The sequence below is a fragment of the Pempheris klunzingeri genome, chromosome 5 (assembly GCF_042242105.1).
Source record: "Pempheris klunzingeri isolate RE-2024b chromosome 5, fPemKlu1.hap1, whole genome shotgun sequence".
Taxonomy (NCBI): Eukaryota; Metazoa; Chordata; class Actinopteri; order Acropomatiformes; family Pempheridae; genus Pempheris; species Pempheris klunzingeri.
This window is the reverse complement of record NC_092016.1, coordinates 28,054,637-28,076,872: the sequence shown is the minus strand read 5'-3', so window position 1 is coordinate 28,076,872 and position 22,236 is coordinate 28,054,637. Positions and strand designations below refer to the sequence as shown.

Sequence of the window (22,236 nt, the reverse complement as noted above, 5' to 3'; positions counted from 1 at the left end):
AAAACCACGCCAGTGATTCTCAAGAATTAGCTTTTGTTCAGTCAGAGGTCCAAACGGAATTTGATTCATTAAACAATTTTATTTAATGGTAATATTATGGAAAAAGCCAGGACAACACAAAACAGCCTAGAGGCTTATTTCTATTGTCGTCCCTTTGGGGATGGGGCATATGCAGGGTCAAGACAGTAGAACTGACATGGCAAGAATGACATGTGATTTATCAAAAACAATAATACAATACACTCAACAAGTTATTGACAGTATTGACAGTGTCAATCATTACCTCTGTGCTTCTTTAATAAAATCACTGGTCCAGTTCTCACAACCAGAAAAATTAAGCTTTTGCAGAATTACAATAAAGAAAGGAGTTCTTCAATAACAATAATCATTTTATAACCAATTTCACTACAAATTATTTTGTACTGGGACAGGAAATATCTATATACAAGAGTACAGTACAAAAAAGCAGTTAACTTTCATGTTTTCTCAGCTGATATTAACTGAAGAGGATGCACATTTAATTATATATTTTGTTTTGTTTTCGATATATTATCCTATATGATAACAATATAATTATTCACCAACCCTTTATCAATATAATATAACAATAACAATATAAGTAAGAAACTGTCAAGGATTTGTATTGTCACTTTTTGTGTCTTAATTTTAACAAAGCTAAGGTACAACAAAGCCAAGTCATTTGACTCCAACTTAGAGTATAGCTGATTATTTAAAAAACTTTTCTGAATGATACAAACTACTTCTGTCAAGTAGAGAGAGCTAAAGTAATTTTTCTTTTAACTGAAGTCCAACTAAATCTTATTCTCTTACATGTAAAATTTTGTAAATATAGAACTAGTTGAAAGTATTATTAGGGCTTTGCTTCAGCCCTGAACCAATCCAGAACATGCTGCTTGTTGTCTGCAACCCATTTAATGTTGGCAAGGGTTCTCTCAATGGACTGATCCAATGCCAGAGTCCCGGAGCCGAAACCAATCTCAGCATTGTCTTCCTTGAACTGCTTTAGCTGTCATAGCAAACATAAAGAAGAGTTGTTGCAGTCATTTAAAGTCAGGGAACAATGGATAACAATAATAGAACCATTACAAATTCGGGTTTTACTTGTCTTAAAACACAGACATCAAATTACTTTAAGGCCAAGAGACATGACTTAGGAATGATTTAGGAACAGTACAAAAATGACTTGGGTGCATAGCGTGGCTGAATTTTATATTTAATTTTTAGAAAAATGTCAGACACTCTCCAGCCCTATTTATTTTTTGTTGGACTCCCTTTTAGATTGATAAAATTATCACAAAACAATGTATTAATGGCAACATACCAAACTCTATTTTAAATAAAGAGTTTATCCATGACCAGACTTAAGCTCTGTGGCTGCTTGAGGGGCTTGAGCACCAAAATATTTTCGCCTTACACCAAATAATCAAAAAATCTACATGAATTAAGTCAGATGATGTTGTAGCCTAAACAAATTAAACTCTGCCTACTTCCAGTAACATATATAATTTTCCTTTCAAGTGTTTGGCAATTACTTTGTTTTTCCTTGATTTAAAACTGTCCCAAAAAAGAAAAAAAACACTAAATCATTCGAGATTGCTATATTTTAGACTTTCTTGCTATCTACATCTGAAAGCAAAGTATAATAAACTGGACCAAGGGCAAACAACAATCTAGAGTGAGTCCAAAGTCCAAACAGGCTTAAAGCATAAAAATGATAAAGTAACTTTGAAAACATTGTCTGGAATATCTCACCTGCTGAAGCTCAAATTCAGTTGAAAAGCGCTTGGTGACTCCATTAATGAGGTTGGAGAAAGAGAATGATCCACCACCATACCTGTGAGGGAAAACAAAGACAAACCGGAAGAAGTAATTAGATTAGATTAGATTTAATTTAATTGTAATTGCATAGGTACTGAGACAACGGTGTGCAGTTTAATGTCCAAACAACAAACAGCTTGCTCATTAACAAATTCATCCCTGATACCTCTGCCGGCTACTCCTCTTTGCTGTTCTCCATTTCTCCCCTTCCCTCTGCCATAACCACTTCTTCACTTCAATCTTTTCTACCCACTGCTTCGTTCAATAAACCTGTTAAACCTAATCAGTTTATGTGTTGTGCACTTGGATCTGCTTTTGTGTGTGTCATATGAATACAGTGATTACATTATGAATAAAGTATATGCACACTATGGATAAAATGTAAGCGCATATATATTTCAAGTAAGTGGTGTGGCAATGATGGGTAAGTGTGAGGCGTGTGTGTTTATAACCATTTGTATGCGAATGAATAGAAACTGTCCTTTCACTGAGACTGGATTGTCTGCTTTGAAATTAACTATGTTCATACAAAGCACAGTAAATCAAAGAGAAAGGAATTTCAACAAAGTTTAAATGTATGCCTACCATTTCTGTGAATAATTTTGTGAAAGAAAGAAATGATTGATACTGTTTGTGCCAACATCATTATTGCACTCTCCCTGCAAGAATGTGTCTTAAAAGTCTGTATTGATTAATTGAATATTCTACTGAATGTCAGGGCACTTTTACATTTTGCTTTCAAAGCTTTATTAATGATGTAATGAAGACTGCAGCAATAAACATGCTCTGTCCGAAGACTGGGTTTCCTCTCTTCTTAATCACGTGTTACCTTAGAGGTCTAGCTTTACACACTCTTGAAAAAAGCTGAATTATAAAAAACAATAATATACATGTGTACAGTTTTTTGCAGCTAAGATTGCCAGACCACATTTACTTTAAAGTCACTGAATAAAGCAATGACATCTATATTTTATTCAAGACAGAAACAAACAAGAAAGAAATGGCCATTGTTTATGATGGTGAAAGACCAAAGATCATCTGAGGCAGAGTTTGAATTATGTAAGTATGCATGGCCAATAAAAGCTGTTGCTGATAATAAAAGTGACTGTAAAACCGACAATCTGCTTGTATTTGTTGTGTGACAGTGTCACACATTTGTCTGACATGTGAAAATCACAGGACACAGAGATGTGTTACCTATACTAACTCAAAAGGCAACTTAAGTCTTGTGTTATACTCACTGAGTGAAAATATACGACCATCGATCCCTGACAAAGTCCCATGCCAGAGACTGACCAACCACATTGCTGGCAATGTACACAATGGTAGAAGTGGCATCTTGCTTTCGGATCAAGTTTGCATCCAGAGTGTACTCCAGGTACCTGAAATGGTACAAGCAGAACAGTGAGCAGAGTATATATGTGCATTGATCAGTAATTGTGAGTTATACACTGTTGCATACTGTATAAGAGTAAGGCTTGTCTGTGAGCACACCTGTTGAGCAGCCAGGGATGCTTTGTGCAGGCTAAAGCAGAGCGGAGTTTTTCAGCTTCACTAGCAATGGTGGCATTCTCAAACTGTGACCAAGCAAATTCCCACTCTTTAGCACCTCCTGCTGCAATGGCATTACAGTACACAGCGGAGCGCAGGTTGGGATGGATCCTAAAGATTCATTTTAAAGTTCAGTAGATGATAGTGATTGATACAGTTTCATTTTAATTATGTAGGAATAGGAAATAAGTTCCACATTGACATGATGTACACACTCACTGGTTGTTATTAGTGTGCATCCATTGATCAAACCATGCCTTGGTCAGATTTTGGCATTCCACAAGGCCTGTCCTGCAAGCCAGGCTAATGGCATTCACCTGATTATACCTGGAGAAAGGAGAAACAGCAAGGAGAGAGAAAATTAACAGGAGCACTGAAAGAAAACAGAGTATGAGTAGGAACAGAGCAAGGATGAATAAGCTTAAGTTAAACAGGGGTATTTGTGAATTTGTTTCATTCTACATAAAGTGCAGCAACTTTCTGCTTACACCTTACACCTTTTCTACCAACATAACTACCCAGATGATTACTCTGGCCTCCAGCTCCACTGTGAGGAATCTGGGAGTCTTATTTGATCAAGATTTGTCCTTTAACTCCCACATTAAACAGATTTCTAGAAGTGCCTTTTTCCATGTACATAATATTGCTAAAATCAGGCCTATCATATCCATAGATGATGCAGAAAAATTAGTCCATGCATTTGTCACACTAGGTTGGACTATTGCAACTCCTTATTATCAGGCTGCCCCAATAAGTCGTTAAAGACTCTCCAGCTGGTCCAGAACGCTGCTGCTCGTGTTCTGATGAGAACTAAGAGAAGAGACCATATTTCTCCTGTACTGGCTTCTCTTCATTGGCTTCCAGTAAAATCTAGAATAGAGTTTAAAATCATTCTCCTCACCTACGAGGCTCTTAATGTTCAGGCTCCATCATATCTTAAAGAGCTCATAGTACCGTACTACCCCACTAGAGCACTGTGCTCCCAGACTGCAGGTCTACTGGTGGTTCCTAAAGTCCTCTAAAGTAGTGATGGAGCCAGAGCTTTCAACTATCAGGCTCCTCTCCTGTGGAACCTCCTTCCAGTCTGGGTTCGGGGGGCAGACACCCTCTCTACATTTAAGAGTAGGCTAAAAACCTTCCTTTTTGATAAAGCCTATAGTTTAGGTCTGGCTCAGGCCTTGGACCAGCCCCTAGTTATGCTGCTATAGGCTTAGACTGCCGGGGGACTCCCATGATGCACTGGGCTCCTCTCTCCTCCTCTTCCTCTCCATCCTGATGCTTCATGTCTCTTTAATGTCTGTTACTAACTTGGTATCTTCCCCAGAGCCTTTCTGTGCTTTTCTCATCTCTCTGGTTCCTGTGGTCCTGGTTTTCCTGCTGTGGTTCTCTGGCTTTCTCATTCCAATCACCCCCCCCCCTTCCCGTTAAAGGGGAGTTCTTCCTGCTACTGTTTCCTAATATAATATCTGATTCTGCTCATGTGGGGATTCTTGAATCCTTAATGTTGAATTCCTGAATCGTTGGGTCTCTCTTTAATTAAAGAGTTTGGTCTAGACCTGCTCTTTATGGAAAGAGTCTTGAGATAACGCTATAATAACGTTATGGATTGGCCCTATATTTCTCTTAACTCACTGGTCCATGTGTCCAACAGGTACTTTGCTCCAGTTGTCAGTCATGATCTTGTACCATTCAAACAGAGGGGTGACCTGCTTCCTCAGATAATCCTAAAATCAAGGAAGACAGAGGAACTGTGATAATCCCATGAAGATAAGAATCATGAAAACAATTAATTTGTGTGGTTTTGGCTCTTGTGATTTTTATGACCAAGTGTTTGGATCAAAGAAAGTACGAAAGTCACCTGCATGGGCCCATAAACCTCGCTGCGGTCAAACATGAGGTAGAAGAAGTCCAGGTTGCTCAGGGCCGACTCCCAGGGCATATACTGTCTCTCACTGCTCAGGTACTTGGTGGTACTGAGGGCCAGCACTGTAGGGATTATCTTTGCTCTTTGGGGTTACAAGATTGTGAAAATGAATATGAACTCCTACATTTCTACATCTTGATAATCATTTATCAATACTCGTAAGTGTTCTCCCCTCAATACATTGGGAAAAAAAGAAGTGTCTTCCTAAATTCACTGTAAATTTTAGTCAAAATACCCACAGATTATACATCATTCTAGTAGTAATGTGTAATAGTAATATATGTTATTTCCCAATAACACAGATGATTAATGTAACAAAGATGATATTGCTACCTGGATAAAATCTTTGGGCTTTACATCTCAGTAATCCAAATGATCAACATCTTCAATTGTATCATCATCTATATGATATTGTATTAGCAGGACTAACCTGGCCAGATTGAATGCATCATCCACCAACTGAGCTCTGTTGATCACTGGAATAAGCTTAAAGAACAAGAGCAAAATCACATTTACTATTCCTGAAACAATTCTGGTCAAGATGCATGCACAGAGGTCACACAGGTAATATAATCATGCATCCGACAGCAGACAGCTGTATCTCACCTGATGATTGGAGTTCAGAACATTTAGGAGTCTCTCCCAGTTGCCCTGGTCATAGTTAACTCTGTAGTAACCCACCACATTAAGGTTAGCCAGCACCCAGTCAGTCCCTGATGCCCTCATTACATCAACTGTGGCTACAGAAGACAGGGAAGTCATTATTGTTGTACACAAGACACAACAATAGCAACAAAATGTAAAATACTAGATTCATTTTACTCTTCTTCAGACAGTGTCAAGTGTCTTATTTTGGAGCTTTCGACAAATATTTGAAACAGACTGCAAAACTTTGCAAGTTCATCTGTGCTTTCCGCTGCAGTACCATGAAATGACAGAACTGCCTTCACCTGAATAACTTTAACAGCTGTGATAAACATCCTCAGAACTTCAAACATTATTTTTCTGGTGTCTTGGTAGCATAGAGCTGGCATTTCCAGTATTATTTGATTATACTAATTTGTTGATTACTGTTGGGCTTCACCAGAAAATGGTGAGGACTACATATTTCTGTCTATTGAACAAAGGACTCCCTCTCTGAACTCAATTTCCCAGAGTCCTTAAGATTTCATACATAGGTACTAAATTACTCCAGGACCCAGCTGTACAGCCACCATTGGCCAGTATGGGACACATGACCCTACAACAGGCCATGGCCACATACAGCCCTTTGGCCATCCCTGTCCGGCCTGCGGTATGTCAGTCATAAACACAAATGAACAAGTATTTATGCTGTACATGCAATACAACTGTGTTGCTTTTATTTTGAAAAGCCTGGCATTATTATTATTATTTACGTAAGGACACACGTATCTGCGTCTGTCTGCACAGCAACAGATGACGCTAGCCAGCTACCCCTAGCCCCCTAAAAATGTCGGCTCACGTTAAAAAAAGCAAAGTTGATTCAGAATGCTGCGTTTTCAACAAGACATGGACTGCTAAATATTTCGTTTGTGGTTCACAAGTCGCTGTGTTTAAGGATTACAATCTGAATCGCCACTGCGTGACAAAACATGAGGAGAAGTACAAGAACTTATCTGACGAAGAGCTCGCAAAGCAGTTGAATGCTCTGCTAGCCAAGCTGCAAACTCAGCTGTCCTTCGCTTAGCCACCTGAGACATTCAGCCAGATTTCAATGCACTTGTTCAAGCCCAAGACAGACTGGATTTTTCTCATTGAACAAGTAAACTGAACTGAAAACATCAAAAGCACTTATTGCTTTTTGTATGAAGTTGATCAGTTGCTTATCTTTAACATATTGCAAAACACCTTTTCAGTATTTGTGAAGATTAACAAGTTACAAATAGAACAGTGATGTAATGATTATTTTTGTTTTAAACGCTTTATTACTTTTATAAGATTGTTTTCCTCTTCGACCTACTCCACAATTCATGCATTTACATAAATATTTACAGAATGTTCTTATACTTCTGATTACCAGTAGCAGCTAATTAAAATATATAATTTATTGCTTTTTACAATGGGAAAAAAAATTATATTGAGCACAGTTCAGATTTTTCATGTGGCCCAGTGTAGAAATTAATTGCCCAGCCCTGCCCTACAACCTCAGGCCACAAAACCAGATCTCCCACTCCAAGCTGCTAACTAGCAAGGAACAAAGGAGCGACCAGATTCCTCCAGCCTGCAACCAGGACAGTAAGGACAAAGAACCACAACCTTCTTCCAGCCAGGTTCATCAACAGGCTGAGAAAGCAGCACACTGAAGGACCTTCTTCTTCCCTTTGAGGACTGGGAACAAACTCTATATATATAGCACAGCATAACTGTATACATGGTTAAACAATGGTTTAACCTTGTTAATGTATTGGTTTTGATTTGCTTTAATGATCATAGAGTTTGATTATTGTGATGTGTTGTAGTTTACTGTGCAGCCATAAAGTTAAGTTAATGTTAGTTTGCTCACACAGACACAGAGTCTACAGACTAACTATCCTCTCCTAACCTGGTACCTTTATCTACACACTCACACATACAGTTTTACAACAGGCCTCGACTGAGAGACAAAGCTAAGCTAACAGCTACAGCACTCAGCTTTCCTTTGTCTGCCTCTGACCCCCACACCAGGGGGTCTGGGGGCCATTTTGTAGGGAGTCACCATGCGGTTCCCTCACCTTTTGTTCTCCACCGACACCCTCACACACATACACTCCCTATTGTTTGTTAGCTAGTCATAATCACAGTTGGTTAGTTTGTTAGAATGATTGATGTTATGCTTTAATAAATGTTTGATATACAATATTAAAGAGGACTGCATGTGTAAGAGTGAATACTGCCAAAATCTACCGTCAAGAACTCTGAAATCCTTCAACTAGCTGTCAATGTGGTCATTTTGGTAGTAGTTATTAACCCTTAGATTCCGAGCGTGTCATCAGCAACACGTTTGCACAAGCACACTTTGGATTACCGTAATTACATCACGGTTTGCGCTATCGGAAAAAATCCTACGGTTTTTGAAAAGTGAGACGTTGTGCTTTACAGCCAATAGTGTCATTACAGTAATCTCGCTTGTTTTTTACCTTAATTTTAAACTGTTATTACACTCTTATAACATGCAGTAGATTGTAAATAAGGTATTGATATTAAAAGCACTTACTCACAGGACATTTTCTGACCCTTTTATAGTTAAAATAAGCAAAAAAGTTCAGGCGGACATTTTGAGGCTCAGGTTTTAAAGGGTTAACTTAATTATCAATTATAATACCAAATAATTTAGTAGTTTGTGAGACTGAATCAATTAAATTGGCTCTTTTCCTTGTTTATCGAGGTAGACTTTACACAAAGTCCCATTAATCTATATAACTATTAATTATCTTCGATAGTAATTAATTATTTCTGATAGCCAAATTGCCCCATACAAGGTACCATTAGCACAACATTTTTGGTGCTGCCGTATGAGGTAGAGTATCAATTGTCCAAACAAGATACCAGATCCCTACATTAATTGGTGCCCGTGTGAGCCAGTGTACTGACCACTACATAAGCTTTTTTTCATTCAAATGATCAACTTTCAAAATACGGATCAAAAGGTCTATCTCCGCATTTGGTGCAATATTACCTGCAGCACACAATAGACTTGAGTAGGTTTTACTGACTCAAGTAAGGGTCCACCCTCCCTTGTGTTGTCGCCCCGGTTGAGTACCAGTCCACCTGCCTGCCAGTGACTTGTCCCCACATCTTCCGTTTTTTGTTCACCTAATAAATCCCTTACTTTCACCTTAACCACCTGCTCAGTCCTGCTACTTGGGTTCTTTGTAAACTCAAACCCAACACTTTTATACAGCTTTTATATTGTGTTGTCAGTGAACAAAATCGACTTTGACATTGATTTTGTTTGTATTTCTCACATTGATAATGATTTTCCTAAGTGCTCCTGGCCCCCATGACCCCTACAGCAACAAGGGGCAAGAGCGAGGGACAACAGCCTTGAATTCCTACCCTGCTTGTTGGGTTTGGTTAGGTTATGCTAGGTAGTTATTTTAAGTATTTTCACATTATTCTGTCTGGTGCCTCTTGTTGCATTATTTCAGCTCAGAATTGATAGCTGATTAGTAACATTCTGAGAAAGTGTTCTTTCTAAAGTCAAGGAATATAGAAACTGTCTTGACCAACAAAGGCCTACAGTGACTTAATGTAGTGCCAATAACATTTTTATCTACACTTACTAAATTGTCAGGCTGAAGATATTTATCTATCACTACAAGATTGCCTGTTACTGTTGGTGTCTGTTGACCTACCTGATTTATCACTCAGCCACTGTGGTTCCTTGATGCCTCCAGTCTTCATCCACTTGATTGGAACAATCCACTCATAGCTGTGGGATAAGTAACTGTATTAGTAAACCTGCATGTAAATGACTTTTTTTTGTTTTTCTATTTTTCCTTTTATGAGCCAGAAACGTTGTATTGTGATGTCATTAAAATGAAAGAACTATAAATTAATGAGTAGTAAAAAGTCTTATTCTATTTTATGATAATTCTAGCATTTATAGTATTCCTGTGAAAGCTGTGGTAATAGTTTTAGTTGTATAAGCATAGTAGGTAAATAGCAGCAGTTGTAATAAAGATATGCACAAAAAAATAATCAATTCACTGCTCTTGGGGGAGGGACAGAAAGGCAGTATACATACTTGAAGGGTGATGGAGTGGTGACTTTAGAGTCTGGATCTAAGAGAAAGTGCTTCTGCGATATAACCCCAGTGCTGGTATTTATGGTAATCACAGGAAAGCCCATCTGCAGCACCCAGGTGTTCATGATGTTATGCACCGTATCTGGAAGTTTAGTGCCATTAGCATCAACAGCCTGTGGAAGCAGACAAACAAAAAACAATTATCAATTGGTTGCAGTGTCCTGGAGTTCTTTTTGATTAAATCATTAACCAAATGTTCAAATTTAAAGACTCTAAAGAAAAAAGCATGCCATTTGCAGATGATTCCATAGGTCTGTGTAGACTGTGTTCCGAAACGCAAATTCAGCCAGGTAGGTCTGCAGGTTGGACAGAGAAGAAGAGATTAATTGCTTTGGAAGTGTTTATACTTAAAATGGTGGTGAACCAGGACTTGATTAGAATCATTTTTAATCTCTGAATTGCAAATTAAGCAACATTTGCAGGATAACAGGAGATACGACATACAGCTGGTGATCTTGAGCTCTCTCTCTACTCACTGTTTCGCAGTCATGGTGCTCACCTGAAAGCTATGCTGTTCACACTGTACCCTTCTTTCTATACCCTGTTAACAATCCTTTATGCAAGATTCTTTTCTTTGTCAAATAAAAGGCGCTACCAAGCTCAACAGTGGCATGTGGTATTTTTTTCATGTGAGTATCATAGTGTCCAAATAGTGCTCACCCTGAGTCCCATTCTGAAGACCTCTTCAATTAGGAAATCTGACAACATCCTCAGAACAGATGCTCCCTGAGGATGAGAAAACAAATTTGAAATGTTTGAATGGTGGATTGATCAGAGATGTGAAACATGTTCTGCTGCTGTTTGGCCTTGAGTGTATGCCTGTTTCTCAATACCAAAAGTTCGGACTCGCGTACTTAGAAGTTTGGACTCGGCAAGTTTGGACTCGGAAGTTCGGAATCTGGAGTATGGCGTCACCATTTCAGCTCTCAATCTGTTTCTGCTTTAAAAACGACGCTAACATTGAAAACTTTTTTTTTTAAAGTTCAAGTAGGGTGTATGTATCAAATGGATCTATATCAAATGGACCATAGATTTGAAATTTAAAAACCATAAGCTTGGATAAAAGTCTTAAAACTACATCCTGTAACATAAAAATTGTAGTGTTTCCAAATTTAAAACTCTTATATGCTTTGTCCCCCATTTCTACTATTGCCGCTGGCTGGTACAAAAAGCATTCTGGGATACGTAGTTCACACAAGTCACCACCCAATGCATCCCCGATAAAATGGGAATAGTACTTGAGCTGTGAGTGATGGCGTTTCACAAGAACACAAGTACGGACAAGAACGCATATTGAGAAACGGCCTATGACATTACCTTGCTGTATGAGATTGCATCAAACAGCTCACTGATCTGTGCTGGTTTCTGAATGTCCTCTTCTTTAGAGGACAGAGGATGAGAGGATGCCAGGGCATCGATGGCAAACACCCTGTGGACGTCACTGAGCACGATGAGGTCTTTCTATCGACAAATAACATGGTACGCTCAAAAATCCACAGATCTGTGTTACCATTCACTATTCATCATCCTTCATAGCTCTGATTACTGAGGCCATGAGGTAAAAGGGAAGACCTTACCACATTCCAGTCAGGTTCAGCATCATGTGCTCCTAGGTACTCAACATACGACGCAAAGCCTTCATTCAGCCACAAGTCATTCCACCATCTCAGGGTCACCAGGTTACCAAACCACTTAAGGGATAGCACAGAGAAAACAAGAGAAGGTCAAGACATGACATGACATGTTGCTGTTAGTATATTGGTTGCTGTTTGTTTTGTCTCTGTCTCGGTCTGTCTCGGTCTGTCTCTTTCTCTCTCTCTCTGTCCAACCTCCACCCAACATGAACCCTGACAGAAAGCCCCCCCCCCCTCTGAGACTGCTGCTCATGTGGGGATTCTTGAATCCTTAATGTTGAATTCCTGAATCGTTGAGTCTCTCTCTAATTGAAGAGTTTGGTCTAGACCTGCTCTTTATGGAAAGAGTCTTGAGGTAATGCTGTTATGAACTGGCGCTATATAAATAAAGATTGATTGATTGAGTGAATGTTCCTAAAGATAATGTTGGATGCATAGTTCACAGTTCAAAGCTGAAGGAACTCTGGCTTCACTACCTGGATGTGGCAGAAAGACGAAGCTATCTACGGCTGCCACCAGATTTCTGAGGAGGCTGGTGGCCAAAAACCCTTGCGTGACTGCAAAAGACAACTTTCGGGACAGAACAGTTCAATTCTAATTTTCCAATATGCTCGAAACCATATAAATAATAAGTGATAAGGGAAGTTAAAAAAATGATATCACCCTTGCAATATTCCACTATTATTCATTGATTTTTTGGAATTAATGTTGTGTGAACTTTTACTAGTACACTTTTAAGAAGTTGCTCCTTGAATCTCATTGTATATCGTATTATGATAATAAAGGCTTTCTATTCATACCATGTCGATACATACCATGTGAGCCAGTTCATGAGCAATGATTGTAGCAATCCTCTGCTTGTTGGAGTTGGAGGAAAACGCTTCATCGTAGAGCAGAGCTGTTTCTCTGTATGTGATCAGACCCCAGTTCTCCATGGCTCCAGCATTAAAGTCTGGTAGAGCTATCTGATCTACATTAGACAAAGAGGTTAGTAGACCAAACCTACATTCTAACTGCACCAGTGGTAAAACATTACGATATCTGGAGAAGCCTAAAATAAGAAATGTATTATATATTATATTATTAATTATATATTTTAGGGTACTGTAACAAAATCAGGGATTGTACTATATGAGCTGGTCAATAAATACTGGATGAAGACAGACTACAATTATCATGAAAGAGAATCTGTTATGTTAATACTTGATACTGTACTTGAAAACTGAGAGACACAAGTATCTCTGTGATCAGCAAATAAATCTTCCAACAACAAACAATTGGAATAGAATTAGGGATGAGCATTTTATATGGCTTTTGGCTGGTACAGCTGTTTTAACAGAGTTTACAAAAGGTTGACCATAGAAACACACATGATGACAATAAATTGGAAGAACTACTGACCACAAAGGGGGCAGCTGAATCAGGATTACATGTCAAATTAACGTATGTCTAGGAAGGTGTAGAAGTATGTACACATGGAGCAGAAAAAAAGCACAGTAATCAGCCAACACATTAAATGTACTAAATGTGCAATATTGTTGTAGTCTATAATATAGATTGTTTGGTTAAAGAATAGTAAATATTATAGTAAATTTTATTCTCATTTCAACTGTGATCACTCTGATTATGAGACATTCTAACTTTGCTCTCTCTACCTACATAAAAATTTAGGAAAAACAAAAATTGCACCAGGGCAATAAATACATGCCTCCTGAAGCTTTCGAAATACACTTGGTTTTACATAATTCAATTCAAGTGCTTGTAAACACAGAAACCTTCTGGATCTACTTTCAGGGCAACTTGCAGATTTGTTCTGGAGGCCAACATCTATCTTTGAATCAGATCTCATATCCACATCTTCATGTATGGTAGACTTACCAGACTTGGGCAGAGGGTAGCTGGAATTGTAATACTCCTCAAAGAACTTAAGGATGGGTCCAGTTTTGTTAAGGGCATACTCTCCTTCCCCAGCAGCAATAGCAGGCTTGCGGGCAAAGATGCGGATCTAAATTCACATCACACAATAAATACACACTAAATCACACCTTTTCATGGTGCAAATTTCTGTTATATCATTATCACAAATCATGGGGAGCGAGGAGTATGGAGTTGCTTATCACTGCAGTCTTCCGCAAGGCAAAATCTAATGAGCTAGTCACATAAGAATGACAGAGAATGTGCATCCAACCATTACAGCTCTGACAAGAATGTGGAAAGTTACCAGCATGAAGCACACACCCACTGAGCCAAAGAACGAGAGAGGCTGGCTGTAGGCAGGCAGGTTAATATTACAATTTACTTGAAACAAGAATTACTGAGCTAATTGTAAGGAATGTGAAAAACCAGCTGAACATTGGTTGATAATTAAAACTAAAGTTGCAGAACTCAGCTGTGAACTGTATTGCTATTTGGTACTATAACAATACCAAGATGTGCAACTTTAAACTCAATCAGTTAAGGGAGAACATCTATTAGGGTCAAACAAATTGTATTTTCTTGTTGCATCAAATCTCTTACAGCAACGTGTGGAACTATTGGGAAATTGTACACAAACACTTTAAGTTGATAACCTGACTAGGAGAAAAAAAACATGGTGGTATGGTGTAGATCAAACACTGTATATGATCCATTCAGTGATATAGAAGCAAAAACAAACACAACACAACAAACAAATATATTTCTAACGGGATATTATTTTGATAATTTTGGCATATGCTTGCTGTAGTCACATTATTATTATTGTGTTATTATTAGTAGTGGTACTATTATTACTCTTTTTATATACTTATATTTTTTACTTTTGTGTTTGAAGTTTATTCTTATTCTTTTGGAGCTGTGTGTAACAAAAAGCAATTTCCCCCTGAAGATTATTAAAGGAATTCTGATTCTAATTCTGATTACTATAACTTCTACTATATGTAGTAAACTTTTGTCTATTCTCCTTATAAGGCTCAAAAGTGAACAACAGAATATCTATACCTTGTGTAGAATTAGAAAATTCCTGTCTTTTGTGCCCCTGAGTAGCAGTGTAACAAAGATTACTTGGCGGAATGTACACACAAGTTTCCTGGTATTACAAACAGCGTTCATGAAAGAGGGACAAGATTTCTTTACCAAAACTCCATCGATGGTGTTACTGATGAAGCCAAAGTCACTGACAATGAACGCCAACAGGTAGGTTGACATTTTCTCAGTTGGCTCAAAAACTGTCTTCTGCACAGCTTGACCATCAACGGTGGCAATGCTTGTTTCTGTAGAACCGAAATTCAATTTATTAGAAAGCAAGTTTGATTATTCATTCATGTGATTATTTATATTACTGCAATGGGCCACATTTTCCGGTTTCAAGAACAAGTTTTGAAAGGTTTTTAAACTCTTACCTACCAAGTTCAAATTTAAAATGCTTTGAAACATGTCAGTTTATCACATTCTGCTGTCCATGTTTAGATTGCCAGTAAAATGCAGTTAAATCAATTTGTATAACCATTGCCTTCATCATACACATATCATCATCATTGTAGTCCAACTAACCTTTTTCTTCACCATTGGACAGGGCAACAGTTCCATTGTCGTGGATCAAAGTGATGAAGAAAACAGCTTTCATAGCTGGCTCGTCAAAACAGGGGAAAGCCTTCCTGGCATCTGTTGGCTGCATCTGAGTAGTAGCAACAATCCTGATGGGAAATAAATGATGGATGTTTAAATAATAATAATAAATAGTTTTCTCAAAATGGTTGCGTGGAGCTTTATTCAGAACCAGAAGATAAAATGTAGAACATTTTAATCTGCATCAAGCATTTCATTTGTTAAATATATATGCAATGAAAAACAGAAAACAGATAAAATACATTGTCAGTGAGTCATTGAGTATCAGCATTTTCAAAATTGCCAGGAAGTTAATTAACAACAGTTCCTCATTATGTTCATAGAAAACATAATGCAGTTGTCAGCACAAGAACTATGCTTGAACATTTCTCATTGTGTCATGGACACAGCTGGAACCTCATCCTCCTTTCAGCACCTGCCAGCTTTTCCCACCAGTACAGTATCAGCTACTAGCCTGTCAGTCTGCCACACACCTGTTGCTGATTAGCTTATTATCCCTTGCACCAGTCAGTTTGCCTTTGTTGTTTGCCAGATCGTAGTTTGTGCTCCTGTTTGCTTCATATCCTGTCTGTTTGTATTGCCTCTTGAATTTTTGACCTGACTTTTATCTAATGCCTGATGTTTGTGTATATATGACTAGTTGTCTGGATTTTTGGCCTCAACACTAATCAGAAAGAGATGGCCACAGTGACGCAGAACCTGCAAGAACTTGCTACCAGTGTTGACGACCTGCCAAATCAGCTACATCAGCTTCAGGCTGCTGCTCCATCCAGTCAGACAGCTTCTCCATCATTGCAATCGCCAGTCCCTCTTATGTGGCAACCTATATAACATCACCCTCTTGCAGGTGGATCGGACCCGACTGTCTCCAGCAGAATGACAACAGTGCCTTTACTGTGGTAAGCCAGAGCACTACATTGTTTCCTGCCAGTGATCACATGCCAGACGATCGGAAGATCGGATGCTACTGGTCAGCATCCTTCCTTACTCCGAATCCTACGTCAAATTCTCTCTATTAATCACAACTAACAGTGGAGAGATAAGTATTTGGAGGTTGCTATCCTGCTGACGAACATTTGATTGACACAGCACTGGTCAGACAACTGGGTATCCTCAAAGATCTACCCCAAGCTGTGCAAGCCAACGCTCTCAACAGTCAACCTCTTGCTATGGTAAAATATGTCACTGAACCTGTTACAATCCTAATTTCTGGTAACCACAGTGAAAATATGTCCTTGTATCTGATAGACACTATTTCTGGCTGGTAAAACATAACTCCCATATTGATTGTGCTACAAACACAATTTTGAGGTGGAGATCCTTCTGTTTGTCACAGTGCCTTTTGTCAGCTGTGCCACCAGGGGCTGTTGTGGAGCCTCCAGAGGAATTTACAGACCTATCTGAGGTTCCAGCCACATATCTGGACCATAAACCTGTGCCACTAGTATACCACCACGCATTGAGCTGCTGCCTGGAATGAGAAGCCCAAAGTTAGCCACAGAGACAATATCCCCCATCCAGAGCTCTGAAAGAGCTGCTCCAACCGGCACCTGAAGCCTCACCATGGACAGAGCCTCCTGTCCCAGCTACAGAGGACATCAGACCTGCTGAGAACCCCAGAACCCGCAGATCATGACAGTTCTGAACTGAACTGAACTGTATTGGAAGTGGTCCAGGAACCAGTGGCTGAACCTGAAAATGCTGCCCAGCCAGTGTCTTGTTGGTACTGGCTGGTTTACTGTTGGGCAAGAGGTTCTGGAGGACCTTCATCAACATCTGTCCCCAGGAAACAAGCCTTGGAGGAGGCTATTTGTCCCCAAGCCTGTCTGTGGAATATGTGGCGGCCTGTCCCAATTGTGCCCAGGGTAAGCCGTTCACCCGTCCTCCAGCTGGACTTCTACACCCACTGCCCATTCTTTGTCTACCTTGGTCACACATACCCCTGGACTTCATCAATGGTCTCCGGGATTCAGAGGGTAACTCAGTGGTCCTTACCATTCTGGATCATTTTGCAAGTCTATATTTTACATCTCTCTGCATAAATTGCCCACTGCCAAGGAAACGGCTCAACTGCTTGTGCAACATGTTTTCAGAATACATGGCCTGCTTACCTCTGTGGTCTCTGAAAGGGGGCACATCTTGTTTTTAGAAAGCCTGGTGTACCCAGATGGGTGCAGCACAGATGGAAGTGTGTCTTCACACTTCCATCTGTGGTCAGACCAAGAGAACAATTAGCACCTGGATCCCTTCACTGCATGGTCAGAAAGAATTCATCCTCCTATAGTCAACTCCTTCCATGGGTGGAGTGTGCACACAGTTCATTGCCTGTCACCTTAAGTCTGTTTTGAGAATCAATCTCTACTGTTGCCCTGGCAAAGAGGAAGAGACTTTTGTGCCATTGCCCATGCCTTCATCTGCGGATGTCATCGGATCCAACGACATCCTCATGTCCATGTTCTGATACTTTCAGGATTACATTTTGATTAAATTCAAAGCTTATCATCTAATATCAATCAATCAATCAATCTTTATTTATATAGCGCCAATTCACAACAGCGTTATCTCAAGACGCTTTACATAAAGAGCAGGTCTAGACCAAACTCTTTCATTAGAGAGAGACCCAATGATTCAGGAATTCAAAATTAAGGATTCAAGAATTCCCACATGAGCAAGCATCAGATATTATATTGAGCAACACTGGCAAGGAAAAACTCCCCTTGAACGGGAAGAAACCACGAACAGACCCAGACTCAATGTGGGCGGCTTCTGTAGGGATCCGCGTTGGGTGGAGGTTGGACAGAGAGGGTGGGGGGGGGGGGGGAGAGAGAGAGAGAGAGAGAGAGAGAGAGAGAGAGAGAGAGAGAGAGAGAGAGCGAGACAAGACAAACAGCAACCAACGTACTAGCAGTGACTATAGCACTAGCGACAGGACTGTGACTAAAAGATTAGCAGTATGATATTATTATATAATACCAAACACACTCACTTTTTCACTCCATCCTCCATGTATTCGCTCCTATAGAAGCCTCCCAAGTCATCAGCCAGTTCTCCCGTAAATACAGTGAATAGGTGATACTTGTGGTCCTTCATGAGTTTACCATTCAGCTGTAGGACCAGGTACTGAGTCACATTGTTGAGCCAGGAAGATTTGATTGAGGGGGCTTTGACTCCATGGACGGAGGTCAGCCTCGCCCAGTGGCCATTCTCAAGTGTGGTGTAGTTCAGCTTATTGGAGTGGATAAGAATCAAATCAGTCTCCTCAGCACAGCTAAATTCCACAGTGGACTCACCTGAAACAGTATGAAATAAATTAAACTATGATAAGTAATAAGAAACCCCAGCTCTACCCAACTGAGATCCATTTGCTCAGATTAGACTTTAACGACTCTGGTAGGATGATAAGACATTAGACATCTGAAGCAACATTTTAATTATTTATACAATTCTTTGTGTGCAGGTTGAGTTACCTTGATGAGCCTTGTGACCCATTAAAACATTGCATTCAATGTCCTCTCTCTCACAAACCCTCAACACTAGTTGCATAATCAGTTTTTCTTTCTTTTTTATTTGAAAAACCTATTAGACAAAACTATTTAGTTAATCAACTTTTTTCCACAAGGCAAAAAGCAAATGAATGACTGATGAGCAACCCCATCCCTGTATGATGGTGTGTGACTGGGTAAATGTGAATGCACTGTTAAAGAGTGGGCAAAAAGACAAGGAAAGGTCCATTACAAGCACAGTCCATTTACCTTTACTTAACCCCTTACTGCCTGAATTTATTTACAATTATATAGAAAAATAAATGATTTGTGTTTTTGCATTCAAGCAGATGCTAAATTAAGTGGAGATTGTTAATTTGAATATAGCATAGCATAGAATAGTACAATATAATAATAGTATAATAAAATATCTATGTACATACGCATACACACATTTATGTATCCATGCATCTATGTATATATAATGTATACATAGAACATGCATCAACCAGCATTAGTGGGATACAGAGGCCACCTTAGCTGCATCAAGACTAGAAGAGGTTTGAGGCGAATTCGCAACAGGCAACAAGGGGTTAACCTCAAAGTAGCCTAAAACTTGATTTGTCTGCAGATTTCACCATTTGTATTATTTATTTTGCAGCCTGGTGATGGTTTATGCGTAGGTGAAATGCATGTCACCGGGTCATTACCAAAACGGGCTCTGGTTCTGATATTATTGCCTTAACCATTATAACTAGTCAAAGACAGGGTATGGTTCGTCTTCGTGAAAAGCCAGTGGGAAATGAAAAACCATGAAATAAGGCTGTTTTTTATTTAACCTCATGTTCTCTTTTAAATCTTTATGTTCAGCACTTGACATTAAATTTGAGGTATGACTTGTTCTATATAGATAAAGTCTGATTGCTTAATTGATTTGTTTTTGAGACTTAAAGTTGTAAGACATGATTTTCATGACAGTTGTCATTAATAAGGTCTTTGGAACTCAAGTGAAGAATTACATGCATGCTTGGTTACATTATGAACAGAGCACATCTAAAATCCCTGCGAGACAGATGGGAGTTTCTTCAAAATGTGTCCTTTCTGTTTACATCACACCCTCTGAAACCCGGAACTTATCTATCAATCAATCAATCACTCACTCAATCAATAAAATCAGTTTTTATCTCCATCTCTTTCCCAAAGGAATGCCTCCAAGCCACATGAATGCAACTTAGTATAAAAGACAATTGTCTGGATACGGAGGATGACATAAATAAAGCCTTACCAGTAAAGATATAGAGTCCAGTTTCCGGATTTGAGGTCAGTCGTGGCCACAGGGTGACATTATAGTTGTCTGGCACCAGGCTCTTGGGCAGCCGATATTTGTCCCAAGGTTCATTGGATGGAGCAGGCGTCGTCGTGACAGGAGGTTTGGATGTTGTTCCTCCATTTCCGTCTGTTTTAGCCTTTTCCTGTGAATACACAACAGACAGAGCTATGATGGTAGCCAGGGCCCCTGCACCCAGGATGATAGCCACTATTCCAACAGGTTTACTGATATAGAAACCTTTCCCCATGTTGTCTGCCTACATTACAAGGTGGAGAATGAACATATATATATAGTCATTGGTAGCATCTCCCCTCCCATTCATCATAATAGGTAATACATTAACAGTGGGACTGTAAATACCAGCATCGCTTGCTGAAAACAAAGTGGCTCTTCATACTGATAAATTACTGACTTTTAACTATAATTTTACTTTTCTTTTAACTTTTTGAAAACAAAAGCCAGACCACAAGTTACATAATTCTTACATAAATAGGTATAATTAGTTTTCAGAGGTTCATCAGAGGAAGTGCTATAGAGTTATTCAATATTATCAATTTATTATGCCCTATCAGAAACTATTGTATTTCTACATTTCTGTATTTTCCTTGCTTAAAATTTGTCAAATGTAAAGAGACAATCTAAAAAGTGTCAGTAGCCACCGTGACATCACCAATATGATGTTGGGCTTTGCACCATGCCTGGGACAATTTGGCTATCAGAAATAATTAACAATCATCAGAGATAATTAATAATTATATTGATTAATGGGACTTTCTGTCAAGGCCACCTCAAGGGGCATCACTTCGGCAAATGAAGAAAAAGCCAATGTAACTGATGTATGTATCTGATGAACAAGCACCAAAAACATAACCTCGTTGGCTGAGGTAAGTAGAAGAAATGTTTTGAATTATAAAACTATACTGAACTTCTCCATGTTCCCTGAAAATATTGTTAGCTACAGTCCTGTTGGAAAGAAAGATCACAAAAATCATCTACATTTGCATACTTTATCACAACACATATAATGGCTTATTTTAGCATAATCTCTTCATGAATCTGTAATAACTGCAGCATTTTATTCTTCTGTATTCATAATAATGTTGATGTTACATTCATTCTCCATATTCTCCAAGTGATTTGTCTATTGTTCCATTCTGTAGTTAGACTTTAACAGAGGGACAGTTTTCCATAATCCTACCATTTTATGAATGTCATTTTATGGCACCACAGCTGTAAAGTGTGGTGATTATGAACAGGATGTATGACAGGAGTATGCAAGATGAGATCCATTTACAGCCCTTAACCCTTCCAATGACTTTTTTTAAATCTCTAAATCAACCTTCTGTCCTTCCTATCAGTTGGAATCATTTTACACACCTTTTAAAGAGGGTGTTTTCATCTGATACTGCAGGGATATACAGTGGATGATGCAGATATTTGGACTTGGGACATCTTGGATGTTGACCATATGAAAATCAGACTGTCATCCAATTTCAATAACAGATTGAAGTTTAGTCAGTCACTCCAATTCAAAATGAATGTTCACATACACTATCAATTTCTAAAAAAACGAAATAGCAAGTCCAGACAAAGCCTTGGTTTTATCAGATATCAATGCCGAATTCCTTACACCCATAAACCTTGCTTTTTGGGGTCATATTTTGCTGCTAGTGTCATTGAGTTGAGCTGATGAATTTCCTTCAACCTTCTGGCTTGTCTGATCTCTGGGCCATAAAACAAGCCTGCAAGGACTCAATGAGGACACTAATTTAAGATTAAGTGAAAACAGGCTAGTTTTACAAACTAACCTAGTACTCCCACATTCCAAAATGTGGCCCGAAGGTTCATTGCACACAGCACTAAAAAAATTGCCATTGCCATGCAGAGTTAAATGCATATTAATTAATATGTTATGTTTAATCAATTATGTCTTATATATATTGTATATTGTCATGTTGGGCCCTCACCACGTGGGAGAACAAAGAGAGGCCTACATGTACACTCCAAAGCCTGAAACGAAGGAACAGGTGCTGAAACAAAGAAGCGGGCGCCAAAACTCCCTG

The 22,236-nt window shown here is 39.0% G+C and overlaps 1 protein-coding gene across 1 annotated transcript; it reads right to left on the bottom strand.

The window, feature by feature from the left end:
- Positions 1-544: 544 nt before the first annotated feature.
- Positions 545-20,434, bottom strand: LOC139201498 (aminopeptidase Ey-like). The gene is made up of 21 exons (XM_070830828.1): positions 20,129-20,434; positions 18,348-18,651; positions 15,287-15,429; positions 14,870-15,006; positions 13,634-13,760; positions 12,571-12,725; positions 11,699-11,812; positions 11,439-11,582; positions 10,782-10,847; positions 10,352-10,417; positions 10,062-10,234; positions 9,670-9,746; positions 5,921-6,054; positions 5,745-5,800; positions 5,249-5,396; positions 5,023-5,114; positions 3,610-3,717; positions 3,334-3,501; positions 3,081-3,221; positions 1,774-1,855; positions 545-1,027 (listed from the first exon to the last, which is right to left on the bottom strand). The coding sequence occupies exons 1-21, from the start codon at positions 20,418-20,420 to the stop codon at positions 872-874; spliced, it is 2,883 nt and encodes a 960-aa protein (XP_070686929.1). The 5' UTR covers positions 20,421-20,434; the 3' UTR covers positions 545-871.
- Positions 20,435-22,236: the final 1,802 nt, after the last annotated feature.

What these genes read in the sequence shown, in the direction of transcription:
- LOC139201498 (XM_070830828.1), bottom strand. Translation starts at nt 20,420, where the DNA reads ATGGGGAAAGGTTTCTATATCAGTAAACCTGTTGGAATAGTGGCTATC. An exon ending in GTGGCTGAGTGATAAATCAG is followed by an intron (nt 6,055 to 9,669) that starts GTAGGTCAACAG and finishes TGTCTTCTGTAG; the next exon opens with CCACAGTTGATGTAATGAGG. An exon ending in ATGCACACTAATAACAACCA is followed by an intron (nt 3,502 to 3,609) that starts GTGAGTGTGTAC and finishes ATGAATCTTTAG; the next exon opens with GATCCATCCCAACCTGCGCT.